Source organism: Pseudopipra pipra, chromosome 6, assembly GCF_036250125.1.
Source record: "Pseudopipra pipra isolate bDixPip1 chromosome 6, bDixPip1.hap1, whole genome shotgun sequence".
In the NCBI taxonomy this organism is placed as follows: Eukaryota; Metazoa; Chordata; class Aves; order Passeriformes; family Pipridae; genus Pseudopipra; species Pseudopipra pipra.
Window position 1 is genome coordinate 61,108,606 of NC_087554.1, and position 13,852 is coordinate 61,122,457.

Consider the following 13,852-nt stretch of genomic DNA (forward strand, 5'->3'; position numbering starts at 1 on the left):
GTCAAGGCTGACACAATTGCCTCTCCCAAATCTTTGACCAGCCCCGAGTCCAACACAGAATAATAATCACTGAACCTTCCTCCTTCGAGGATTCACACTGTTGGGGCATTTTGTACTCCATCCTCATGACTCTGCCCTGGGTTTGTCTGTGTGCAGGACAACAAGACCTCACCCATTCTGGGTACCTGACAGTGCCCTGCATCACTGTGGACAGCCCAGGCACCTTTCCTCTCTTGTTTTAGCACAGCACAAGCTTGTTTCCTTCAAGATCCTGGCAGCTTCTGAGGCAGATTGGATTTACAACCGTGTAATGATCCAGTTGTGCACCAGAATTCCCACTGGGCTGGAGAGAGCAGGTTCCACACTGGTCTGTAGTTCACAACACAGAGCTCTTCTTGCCAGTAGATGGACCATCCTGGCTCTGGTGTCATGTAGTGGTGGTGACACAGCCATGGTGCATCCACCTGTCTTGAGGTGAGATGTAGTTTGAGCTCAAAATCACCCTCTGCAACCACCTAAGTCTCAAAGGGAAGCATCTTTTAAACATAAACTGCTAATATCTGCATGACAAGGAACAATTGAAGTGCTGCCACTGAGTCCATTCTCACAGAGGGGAACTCATCACCTCTAACTTCTGTTGAAATCAGTGATACAAAAGCCTGCAGTCAAGTTAAGCATTAATTTATTTGCTTCACTGAGTATTTGCTTTGCATCTCAGATAAATGATACACACCACTGGCTGGTTTGGGTTTTTTTCTATTTGAAACGATTTTATCCTGATCTTTGGGGAACAGATTAACTTCTGAGAGCATCCAGGTCAACTAGAGTGAAGGAGATAATTAGCAGATCTGCCTGCCTGAGTGTTAACTTGTTGGACACCCTGTCATAGGCTTTGAGAATGTAATTTGTTATTACCAGAAATGGCTGCTTTGTACCCCAGGTTGTCTTAGCAGCAGCAGAGAACGAGTGGTTATTAAGTAGATTCATAGAATCATTTAGGTTAGGATGTAGCTGATCTCTTTTTTTACATAGATGTTATTATTCTGCTTCCCTCAAAACAAGTGATGATTTCCACTCTTAATAGTAAAAAAGGTAATGTTTTTAACAGCAGAATTCTCAAGAATTACTAAAAATGGTTAATGCATCCTGAAAACTGTTTTGTCTTCCAGATCAGGATAATTATCACACCACTTCCCCCCCCAAATAACAAGTGTTTTTGACTTCATGTTGCAGGGCAATCTTTGAATTTACTGATTAGTTCTGCGTAATGAGTGTTTTAGCAATCTTCCAAACACAGCCATGTCTGGCTGTGAACACTTTGGAGCCCTGAGGCCTCTTGGCATTTAGATCAGCCCCTTCACATGCTGCAGTTTGGTGGTGCCTTGCCTCAGTCCCTTGGTGTTTGGGTTGTATGAAGTGTTCCCTTGTGGGACCTCTCATGTTTCAAACAGGTGTGCCAGAGAGCCTCTCGTGTCAAGAAAGGGAAACGTACCAGGAATATCTTCAGGAATACCTTTAACCAAGAATACAGACAGTGGAGTTGCTGAAAAAGTCCTTCCCAGTTTGAGAAAGGTAGAGATGTTTCAGGAGGGGTGCAATGTTCAAGGCCAGGTTGCGTCTAACATGGGGGCTTGGAGCAACCTGGTCTAGTGGAAGGTGCCCCTGCCCACAGCAGTGGGATTGGACCTAAATGGTCTTTAAGGTCCCTTCCAACCCAAACCATTCCAGGATTCCATGTGCCTTTAGTCTACCTGCATGCTGGAGTCCTGTCTCTTCTCAGCCCATGAGGTACCACTTTGCACAGGACAGCTGTCCCCAAGAGCAATGTCTGCTGAGCTGACCCTTCTCTTTCTTGAAATCCTAAGAAGCAAACAGTTCACTGGAGCTGTGTGTGACACAGTGCCTGGGAAACTAGAGATTTTGTTTGCAATTTGATCCACAAGGAACTGTCTCTTAGCAAGCAAAACTTTTCACTGTATATTAAAATAAAGGTATTAAATTTCCTTCCCTCCCTTTTCCTTCCATCTCTCACACTGCTGTTTGCCTGGCTCGGTCCCACTGCCTGGTGTCTCACTTCTCCACCATGGTGATGTGTCTGGCAGTATTTTTGAGTATCTTTAGGCAATTCTTAAAGCTTACTTGGCTATAGGTGAGAATATATTTCAGTAAGAATAAAAGCAGGGTTTGGAGCAATGCAAGAAAAAACTGGCAAGCTACAGAGTAAAAAAAATGGTGATTATAATCCCTGTGCTCATGGCCTGGAAGGCAGAGTCTGGGAACTGTCAGAGCATTATAGATAACCTTCATTTCTGTGTGTGAGTCCCTGGGATTATTGTTGCTCAGAGTGTGATTATTCCAGGTAAGTTACTCCTTTTCTATTTGCGAAATTGCTGTTTTAAGAAGATTGTGGGTTATTTCCTCTATGTGAATTAAATAATGGATTCTCATGGGTGCAAAGGAGTAGGTAGGAAAAGCACTTAATTGAATGCGATAAAAGTCTAATGAATGTTTGTTGTGCTGGAGTGAACGCTCAGGAAAATCCTGGCTGAGACTGAAACTCTTTTCTTTTCGTAGGGAATGCAGTCGGATTTTTGGTGAAGATGGTCTGACGCTGAAACTCTTTCTTAAAAGGACTGCTCCCTTTTCTATTCTGTGGACTTTGACTAACTACCTGTATTTACTGGCTTTAAAGAAGCTGACAGCCACAGATGTCTCTGCCCTCTTCTGTTGTAACAAAGCTTTTGTCTTCTTGCTTTCTTGGATTGTGCTGAAAGACAGGTTCATGGGAGCAAGGGTAATGATGTGCCTTGTTTTCCACTCTCTCTTGTTTTCGTAAGATTGCACTTAAATCCATAAGCCATTGTGCTGCCATAGCACTGCTGCATTGTGGTATAGATATGCCATGAAACCATTTCTCATTTTATTTTTATTATGGAGATCTAAGCCTTAAGATCACCTAGAGATCTCAGACTCCAGAGGTGGGGAATTTCAAGAAGCTATTACAGCTAAAGCGTAACATGATAAATTAAAACAGAAAGACTTCCACTTTCACATAAACCCACTCTGTCTTGGCTTACAATGCTGAAGTTTAGTTACTTTTATTTTAAACTTAGTGATGAATGCTTAGGTTCTGACCAAAGCAGTTTTATTCCTTGTTGGCTAGGCAGCTGTTTTCACTGTCTTACCTATTTTTCTTATGCTACCCTAGTACTTTTTACACACTCATATCCACGTGCATGTGCCAAAATTGGTTTAAAAGGAGCACAACTGTTTAGTGTGACGTTGTATTTTGCACTAAAGTGTTACAGGACTCACTGGCAGTAATATGGACCCTGCAAAAATTGGGAAAAAGAGAACTCAAACAAAATGCTGTGTGCCTGGATCTGGGGAAAGCAGCGTGTTCCCTGTAATTTTGCACACACAGAACTCCTGACATACAGCTGGGTTAAACATTGGATAAGGAGTAATGAGGATTTCCAACAGTTCTGCTGATATAGATTCCTCCTCTGAAATGGTTCAAGGCCTGATGATTCTGAGTGAACCATCAGGAGCCTTGAAATTCCTTAGGGATTGTTTGTGGCCAGGTGTGATGCCTGTGATCAGAAAATGCCACCAGCTGTTGGATTTAAGATCCATGGAAAGTGTGATGGATCAGGACCTCGTCTAAGTAAACTTTTTTTTTTTTTTAAATGAGCACAGCAGCTTTTTTTTTTTTTTAACAAATAGTCTGATAGAAGGGTTCAGAAATGAAAGGAAAAGGCATTCTGGTGTACAGGCATCTCATCTGGCTCTTGGAGCAGCCACCAGCACACTGAGCAGAGCACTGTGCTTGCCAAGTTGAGGAGGTGAACCTGTGTTTCACCCTCAACCACGGTGCCCTTGAAGGTAAGGACATGGACATTCCACCTTGCAGTGCTAAAGCCTGTTTCATATAAAACTTAACATACAGAAGCATAGGATGAATGTAACCTCCCCTCAGACTACTGATGACTAATTCAAAGAATAAGCAAGGTTTAAAATCCTCAGTTCTTCTCTACAGAAATAACAGGAACAGTAATTCCCTCCTCTGCCCCTCGGTCATCTCAGGTCCCAGCTGAAAAAATAGGAAATTTTGTACCCTTTGAGGTAATTTTTGTCTCAAAGCAACATCTTCCTAGAAGAGCAAGCATAGCTCTTGTGTTTTCTTAGCCTGCCCTCTTAAAGAAACCTAGAAATAAAAGCTATTTTCAGTTATTACTTGTTTTTCACTGCCTAAAAAAAGGTTGCTACAATTATGCATTAGTATTAATGCTGTAAAACACCGTGGGGTTCACACAAGAAAAACCCAGCAGGAAAAGTGAGCAGCAAATTCTGCACATAAAAGAAACTGAGTTTTGCTGAGGCAGATTCTGGATACCCATTGCTGCAAAGGTAAATCACAGCATTTTTCCAGCAGCCAGAGTAACACTTAATGATGTTAATAACCACACAGGAGACTGTTTGAGAGCTAAAATACAACAAAGCAGCACAGCCCCAGCCTTTTGTGCTTTGAATGCCTCCTCTGCTCTCACCACAGCCTCTCAGAGCAAGGGTAATTGAGTTATTTGGACAATAAGGAGACAGAAAGAAATAAGGGCTTAATCATATCCTCTGAGCCATTTTTTGTAGAAGCACTCAGCACCCGGGAGCTCAGCCAGCTTTTCAAAGGAACTCAGCTCCTACCAACTCTCCCAGAGCTTTGGAGCCATCAGGCACGTCTGTGTCTCACCTGAGACCACTTTCATCTGCCTGAAAGAGAACCAGCAGCCTCAGTGGCTCTGCAGCAGATTCCCAGCTCCCTGCCCAGCTGGTGTGGCTGCAGGCAGTGTCCAGACTGCCCATGGATGCCCACAGGCATTTGGATCTCTCCTATCCCGTGGCACAGCGCTCCTGCACGGCTGGAAAGCAGCCCCTGGCCAGGCTGCGGGGCTGGATTTTTAGATATGCTGTCTAAAGACAAACCTGACTTGATGGCCACCTTATGGTATGGCTTAATCCCACCCATGGAAGCATTTAATGGCTGCAGAAAGGCTGCTCTGGCTGTGTTTGAGTTACCTGGAGTGTGTGTTCTGCAATTAGAGCCTTGTGCCCTCACTGGAGAAGTTGTAGCACTCAAACCACGAGAGAGAAACACCAGCTGGAGAAAGAGTATTCAGCTGGGAAGGACAGATACAGCCATGACTACATAGCTAATGGCCTCAAGTTGTGCCAGGGAAGGTTTAGAACGCATATTAGGAATAATTTCTTCACAGAAAGGATGTTCAGGCATTTAACAGGCTGCCCAGGGAAGTGATGGAGTCACCATCCATGGAAGTGTTCAAAAAACATGTAGAGTGGTGCTTAGGGACATGGTTTAGTGGTGGACCATGTCAGGCTAAGTGTTAAGCTTTGGCTCAGAACAAGCACAAATATTTTAAAGACTTTGCATATTTGAGTAGTTCTTGGCCTGTGTTGCTCAGATTTAGCCATATGCTCATATGTTTGCATGTTTGAGCCCTTGGTTGGGTTTCATCTGTGAAGTGTAATCAGTGTTTATTAGGTAGGTACAGAGAGATTTGTGGACATTTTTCTCCCTTGAAAATATTGACTTTACCCTGGGGGCAGGTTTCTTCCATGTCCCTGAAGGTGTTCAAGGCCAGATTGGATGGGGCTTGGAGGAACCTGGTCTAGTGGGAGGTGTCCCTGGCTGTGGAAGGGGAATTGGAACTAGGTGATTTTTAAGGTCCCTTCCAACCCAAACCATTCTGTGATTCTGTGATTCTTAAGTACACCTCGTTTTCTGCTGTGCTCTACATGGGGGGAAAAAAAGTGTTTCTGAGTAAAATGTTGGTTGGCCTTGCTCTCTCCCAGGAAAAAAAGAGGGAAGCTAATTTCATTCTGTACCTAGGAGGCTTCAAAAGCAAGTTACTACACTCCTCCATTAATTAAAAGCCCTGTTTAATGAGCTGGCAGCTGCAACAACCATCTTTGCTTCCCTGTGACCTTGCTGCTGCTTGTCAGTGTGGAGCAGCACAGGATATGCTCTCAGGTTTCTAAAGCAAACACCTGAGGGTTGCCAGACAGAGGTCAGCTCTGCTGATGCTGTGGTGGGTGAAGTGCAGGAGGAGCTCTGAACATGGAACTTAAACATTGTTCTTGCTGTTTTCAGTGTCAGGTCTTACTTATTGGATGTCTCATGGGGTGGTTTTACCCCATATGTGTCCATCATTTTAGTTGTTTCAGGAAAAATAAATGGGAAAAAAGCATTCTTGGCTTTCTAAATATTTGATTAAATTAGGAAACTGGCTCTCTAAATTCGGTGTAGTCAGACTGGGAAGGAGTTTTTTCCCAATAGGAAGACTCTGCTGTTGGAGATGATGGATCTACTAATTTTCACTAACACAAGGAAAGAACTGAGAGATGGGTGTTCTAAGAATTAGATCTTGATCCTTTCCCTTGGACGGAGGGGTTAACTGCACTGGACTCTTCTGGTTTGCCTTGTGAGACACACTGCATGAAACATTCCAGCTGAAATATTCCAGCTGACAGCTGAAATGCTGCATCTGAATTATGTGCAAGGCAAGGTGTTTAGTGCAGCCTGCAAGGAACCCAGCCAGGCAGTGGAGTAGGGAAAGGGGGGCTTCTGGAAACTGAGAGGAGAGGCCATGGATGTCTGAGGTGTCCTCGGTGTAATTCAGCATTGCTTCAAAGCTGAGACTTCTGTGGAGTCTCTCAGGATGGCCTGACTGCTGGGATGTGTTATCCTGGGAAGGAGAGGAGGGAAGCTGCCTTGGTCCCCTCTTGCTAAAGCCCTTTCAGATCTCATCAAACCACTGAGAGACTGTGATTACACAAGTGACTCCAGCCCACATCATTAAGCTGGGGGACTTGGGTTTCAGGTGCCATTTCATGATGAATTTGGAGGTATCAGTGATATCTTCAGGCTTAGATGGCAGCTTTGTGGACCTGTATCTTGGAGCTTGGATGTTTTAAATGGAAGTAAGGTGGAACACAGACATGCAGTGTGGTTTTTGACTGCCTTTGGCACAGCCACTGCAATGCCAGGGGGGTAACAGTGTGCCTCAGGTACTGGTAAAACAGGGATAATGGTGAGGGGGAAGTAATTAAAGCTGCAACCAGGAGATGAGTTCCTCTGGGAAGATGTTGGCCTGGGTACCTATGAATTTAGGAGCCCTAACATTTCTACCTGTAGTCTCTACTCTGGGAGTTTCCCATTGTCTCCCCATGTATGGACACTTTTACCTGGGTCAGGTGTTTGTCCCTGTCCTGTGTGTCCCTTGAATCATGGGACTGGCTCTGCTGAAATTGTTTTGTGGGATTTTTGTGTTCACTGCCTCAGTCTGGCTCACAAGTGCTTGGTAGGAGTATCAATGGGTTTTCTGGGACTCTTGGTCAAACTGTGAGCTCTGAAAGTCAAGCTTCTCTGCAGAAGGGCACATGATTGGATCAAGATGCCTTTAAAGTCTGTGGGCTGAAGCATGTGAAGCTTAGGTTTGTCTAGTACCAAATATTTCTTAATTGGAGTTCAGTGATGTTTTCCAAGAAGCAAGTGCCCATCTCCCTTTGGTGTTGGTTCAGGAATTATACACTGGCTCAGGAAACACCTTTTCCTCTGCACTCCCTGGAAGTTGGGTCTTCATTGTGTTTGAAATTCCCACTCCTTATTTACATGCTGAGGGCAATTAGGTGGAGAGGGGGAGTTTTCCAAAGAATAAAACATGTTGGGCTCGCTATCACTTCCTTAAGGTCCTTAGAGTCAGGACTCAGGGTTTCAGACATGGTGTAGTTAATTATTCCTGTTCTTTTTCTCTGAAGCCTCTTAGATGCCCTGTCTGAGATTTCCAAATGAGGCCAGAAACCTAAGCACAAAGGTAAAGGCTTCATGGAGAAACTAGGTCATGTCTGTCCAAGAAAGCTGGCCAGAACAGGCTGGAAAAGCTCCCGGTGGTACTCTGGCATTCCACAAGACAGGAGTCATTCCCCTGGACTAATGTCCAGGAAGTTTGGCCATCTAATGCTTGTATTTGAAGTCAAATTTGGGGTGTTGCTAAATACTTCTCTTGTTGCATAATGGAACACAATGTCTTAGAATTTCTTGATCTTGGAGCCATCTCTCCAAAGGGAATGTTTAGCTGATAAAACAGGTAATGGTGCAGGTCCTGTCAGTAGGTCCCAGCAGAATTTGCAATGCTATAGATCCATACCACTACCAGTGCTCACACTTTTCATTATGCTTCACATCTCTCCCATAATTTTTCCCATTTAAGGGAAAACAAGAAAGCTCCAAGTCAGAGAAATTAGCCAGTGACACTCATGAGACCCCCACGCAGTGAGGATCTCTTCCCACAGGCTGAAGTAGCTCTGAGCTTTACACTGCTTTGCTTTGTCTGTGCAGATAGTTGCAGCAATCATGGCAATCACAGGAATTGTGATGATGGCATATGCAGATGGTTTCCAGGGAGATTCAATCATTGGGGTGGCATATGCTGTGGGATCAGCCTCCACATCTGCCTTGTATAAGGTAGGTCACGACTGTTCGTTTGGGTTCTTATATTCACTATTATCAGCTGTTAGATATGCACAAGTACAAAGAGTGTGGCTGTAAAATAAATGTTTTATTTCCTGCATCATTCATGTTGTGAACAGGTGATGTCACCACGTCAGGAAATCCACCATGAGAGTAATTAGTTGTCACCTGCCAAATATTCGGGGTGGCTTTGCTTTATGAGTCTTTAATGAAATCTTCATTGCTATGCTATAAGGAGTTTAAGATAATTTTTTAATCATGCCAATGCCATTTAAAAACACTGTTCCAAAGGGACTTTCCACGTGCAGAATGGAGAGCCTGGATGTGGGATGTGCTGTTTTCCCCAAGTGGGAATTCAGGGCTCACCCCTGCACTGCACATGCTGGGCTCCTGCTGGGCTTGGAGCCCTGGTGTGAGCTCAGCACATTTGAGAATGCTTGGAAGCAGTGGCTGCTCTGGAAGTGAGGGATGGAAAAGGCAGAGCCATGTCTCAGAAACAGGTTGGGCTGAGCGTGGCTGTGTTTATTTTCGGCTTGAGGAGGGTGAAGTGGGTGTAAATTTTGGAGTTTGTTGTAGTGGGATCAGAATTTGCCTCCCAGCTACAGAGTTTGCTCACGTCGGTAATGAATTTGTGCAGGAGAACTTTGCTCCCATGAACTGTCATGACTTCTAAACCCCTCCTCTCTCCTCTCCTTTGCAGGTTTTGTTCAAAATGTTCCTTGGAAGTGCAAACTTCGGGGAAGCAGCTCATTTTGTGTCTACCCTGGGCTTTTTCAATTTCATCTTCATCTCTGTCACTCCAATCATACTGTATTTTACAAAAGTGGAGTACTGGTACCCTTTCTCTGCTGTGCCCTGGGGTTACCTGTGTGGAGTAGCTGGCCTCTGGTTAGGTATGTGATAAAAAAAAATACTCATTTTTCCAGCTCTTTTCTCCCCACCAATACAAAATTAGCCTCTGGCACAAACAATTCCCCCCTGTCCTCCTAAACATCAGAGCTCTCTCACAGATTAAGTCTGGTCCCAGTGCAAATTGGTACTCCTTGGAAATGATTTATATTTTTCATTATTCTTAATTAAATAATACTAACAATTAATATATAATTAATAATTAAGATATAAGCTATAATTATAATTAATAATTAATAGTGATAATAATAGCAGGGAGTAAACATGAAGCAGCCACACTAATGGTTCACTTTTTCATCCCTACTGTAGTCCCACACCAATTCCCCTGTCTCTGGAATAACCTGACTGCTCTAAATCACATTTCAAAGGGCTGTGTGTTCTCAGTGTCTTCCTGGCACACTCTGTGGGGTGTTTGTGCACTGACACATGGATCCCCAGTGCTGGGGCACCTTTCTGTGGGTGCTGCAGGTGCTGGGCAAGGCTCACACAGCCCTTCCATAACTCTCCCTCTTCCTGAGCCACAATTGCCATTCTCCAGCCAGGCACAGTATCTGTTGGATTCAGCCTGGGGGTGTTTTAATTTCCAGATATAACAACATCCTTTCCTTTAGTAAAGTCTCTGTTATTTCATAATTGAAGAGGTTTCTGTCTCCACTACACGTTTATCAAATGGAAGCAAAGAGAATGCCTGGTACACCGCCCGTCCTGAGACATGGTTGGGCTGACAGCTGAGCTCTGTGAGCGCCTTGAACCAGAATTTCAGCTCCTCTGTGAGCACCTGAGGGACAAAAAGCGGGGCTAATTTATCACCCATCAATCTACCAAAGTGTATAAACCCAGCCATGAGGGAACAACCTCATGGAGCAGACAAGGAGGAGCAACCCTGTGCTCCTTTTATGTAGGGGACTCAGCAGCAGGACTGAGTGACCAGAAGAAAATTTTTGGAAGTTTCTGCAGCTTGCTTTTGATCTCCCAAGGAAATTGTAGCTGGCTGGTAATGCTGTCATGTAAAAAAAAAACAAAACTAATCCATAAGTTTAAGATGTTGAATATTTGTATTTCTGTCAGATTTCATTTTGCCTTCAACACGGCATCAAGGCCTTGGTCTTGCCCCAGTCTGCTTAGTTTGCAGTTAAATTCATCAGCTAATTGTGTTTAGTGTCCTTTAGAGTATGAGTTCCTGCTGCTGTCACCTTCAGGGTGTGGTCCAGGTGGAGGGTGTGCAGCCTTTTGTCAGGGAAATGTCCCACTGAGACAAGGACATCACAGCCTCAGCCAAGAGGGCAAGCTGGGATCACCACCCTTCTGGTAGGGGAACAAATGAAGGTTTCTGGCAGCAAAAACAGGTTGTTTGTATCTGATTAAAGCTTGGGAAAAGCCATGAAATATGAGTGTGATAACCTTGGTATTACAGTTTGTGAAAGGCCATCCAGCCCTTCCCATTACACCATTCAGAACTTCCCTTCATTTCACACTCCTAAAAAAAAAAACCAAAATCACTCACTTTGTGACAACTACGTAATTGTGGTGTGGATACTGATATCACACTTGTAGGGTCAAGTGGAAGAGAAATACCTCACTCTAGTGTTTTTCCCTGTAATCATGTATGATTTGCTCTGTTTTTCCCTAGCTTTCAATATCCTGGTTAACGTTGGTGTCGTGCTCACATACCCCATCCTGATCTCCATCGGCACAGTGCTCAGCGTCCCTGGAAATGCAGGTACCATGGCTGGTGGTGGAAAAATAAGCCCACAGGCACACAGATAGCACAAGCAGTTTATTGTCCAAATACTTGAAATCTGTTGTCATCAGGGCAGGGGGTATACGTGGAAATTTATTCCAGAGTCCTGTCTTGTTGAACAGCCTCTGCCTCTGCTCTTCCACCCTCTCAGCCTCGCTGCTCCTGGGATTTGAGCATGTTTTCAAAGAAACATCTATTTTTAGGGGGATGCAGGTCAGAGCTGCAGAACAGTCAGTACCTGAAGGAGGCTGCCCAAGGGCTCAGGTGCCCTCTTGGTGCTGGTTGTAGGTCTGGGAGGCACCGACTCCAGCTCTCTGACCCACGTGCTGCTCTCTCCCAGTCCCTGGTCTGTGCAGCCCAAGGAAACATTCTGCTGGTGCAAACTGTTGAAGATAAAGAGTTACCATAAAGTCCCTTCCCTCTCAGAGAAGAAGTCACAGAATCATAGATTCATTAAGGTTGGAAAAGACCTCCAAAATCTCCAAGGAGATTGGAGGTTGGACTTCCAAGTCAAACCTTAAAAAAAATACCCCCATGGCCACTTAACCATATAGTGAAGTGCCACGTCTACTCACTTTTTGAACACTTTCAGGGATGGTGACTCCACCACTTCCCTGGGGAGCCTGTTTCAGTCCTTAACCATTCTTTCAATTAATAGATATTTCCTAATATCCAACCTGAGGCCATTTCCACTTGTTCTGTCACTCGTTACCTGAGAGGCAAACACCCACCTGCCTACAACCTCCTCTCAGGGAGTCCTAGAGAGTGAGAAGGTCACCCTGAGCCTCCTCTTCTCCAGGCTGAGCCCCCCCGGCTCCCTCAGCTGCTCCTCATAGACCCTTTCACATGGAAACCTTGAGGCTTGGATCCCACAAGGCTTCCTCAGAGCCTGCATGAGGTGGTGAGGGATGGAAGAGATATGGCACTTCCAGTACTGTGCTGTCAGGTCAAAGATGTTCTCTGAACTGAGGGAGCTGCTCATTCTGAAGATCTGAGAGCTACACGGCCACTGTCACAGCCAGAGTGCAGCACACGGGTCACAGAGACGTGCCAGGCTGCTCTGATGCCATCATCCATCTGTTGGAAATCAGAGACAAGGAAAAAACTAACAAAGACAATTCAGCAATTGTGCTGAAACTCTCTGTCTGGGAAAAAAGATAACAAAAAGACTGAAAATGCGGATTAATTACCATGTGAAGCGAGCAATCAATAACCAATAGAAGATAGAATACTAATTGATGAAGAGAATTATGAAATTTATGGCCAATGAACATTAATTCCTTTGTTTGCTAAAAATGCATAAAATAGTGAAAAGTATTGAAAGTGGGTGTGTGTGTCTGGTGGAGTGACCCCACAAGCACCTCGATAATAATAGTAATAGATTATTATTGAAGTATATAAACGTATAGAAATAACAAGGTAATAAAGTAATGCCTGCTTTCCAATACTAAAAAAAATAGCTACAGAGTTTGATTTATCCTGGTTTTGGTGACACATCCCACTGCTGGTTTGATGTTGTTGTTGTTGTTGTTTCCTTCCCCGCAGCCGTGGATCTGGTGAAGCACAAAATGATCTTCAGCGTGGTGAGGTTGGGAGCCACCATCATCATCTGCATCGGGTTCCTGCTCATGCTGCTCCCCGAGGAATGGGATGAGATAACCCTGAGGTTCATCAACAGCCTGAAGGAGAAGAAGAGTGAGGATCACGCCGACGAGATCACAGAGTCCAGCGTACACACGAGGAGCAGGAGCAGAGCTAACGGGACAGTGTCTATACCACTGGCTTAGGGCTGGTGGACCTCCCCTGCACGCAGATGTATATTCTGTGAATATAGCTGAAATCCCCTCACCACCTGTATGCTTAAAAAAAAATGACATTTAACCTGAACAAGGGATGGACTGTAAGATAAGAGAAATACATCTATAATAAATGTTTACATTTATACACTTATCGAGGAACGGGTGTAAATAACTACAATAAAATGTTTTGTAATAAAAAAGACATCTCTGCTGGCGTCTCAGTGAAGTGGTGGGTTTAAAATGTGGATCAAGTTTACATCATTTATCTCCTTTTGCTTGCCAAAGGAGAGGCATTCTCAAGGATACAAATCTTGGATATTTCCAGCCAAATCTCAGAATTGAACATCTCGACTTGCCTTTAATAAGGTGGCTTTTCATCAAAGTACTAGGTTTGGAAAACCATTTCAAACCTCTCCTGGCATTTTTGAGAATTCATTTGTGAAAGACCCTGATGTTCTCGTTTACATTTGGAATTATTATCAGAAAATATCAGCAAAACATGAAGCCTCCATCCCAAACCATGCTGAGCTGTGCCTCTTTCTAACACCACCTTTCTAGAATTGGTGCTGGGATTTGGATGCCTTTGGTAAAGCCAAAAATGGTTTTATTCATCTCTTTTTTTGCAGAAAAGCTGCACTCCCAGCTACACAACAAGCTTCTCAGGAGAGATGGAAAACCCCAGACTGCCAGCATCCCTGGGAAATTCCTATTTTCACTTCCTATTTTCTAGGGCTTTGGAACAAACTAATATTTTTCTTAACCTCCACTGTGGAAAAGTCTTTCAAAAGCCAAAACAAATCAACCAACCTTCCAGTCTCTTCCCTAAGCCTGTTGCTGTGTAATTTAGGCTGGCTTACA

The 13,852-nt window shown here is 44.2% G+C and overlaps 1 protein-coding gene across 4 annotated transcripts in view; it reads left to right on the top strand.

Moving 5' to 3' along the window:
• Positions 1-13,194, top strand: part of SLC35F4 (solute carrier family 35 member F4) — a 118,958-nt gene extending 105,764 nt beyond the window's left edge. For all 4 annotated transcript variants that reach the window (XM_064659533.1, XM_064659535.1, XM_064659534.1 and 1 more), the window contains 5 exons: positions 2,575-2,794; positions 8,414-8,539; positions 9,246-9,438; positions 11,085-11,174; positions 12,741-13,194. In XM_064659533.1, coding sequence (XP_064515603.1) covers positions 2,575-2,794; positions 8,414-8,539; positions 9,246-9,438; positions 11,085-11,174; positions 12,741-12,982 — 871 coding nt within the window. In that variant the 3' untranslated portion in view covers positions 12,983-13,194. The remainder of the gene's footprint in view (positions 1-2,574; positions 2,795-8,413; positions 8,540-9,245; positions 9,439-11,084; positions 11,175-12,740) is intronic.
• The last annotated feature ends 658 nt before the right edge of the window (positions 13,195-13,852 follow it).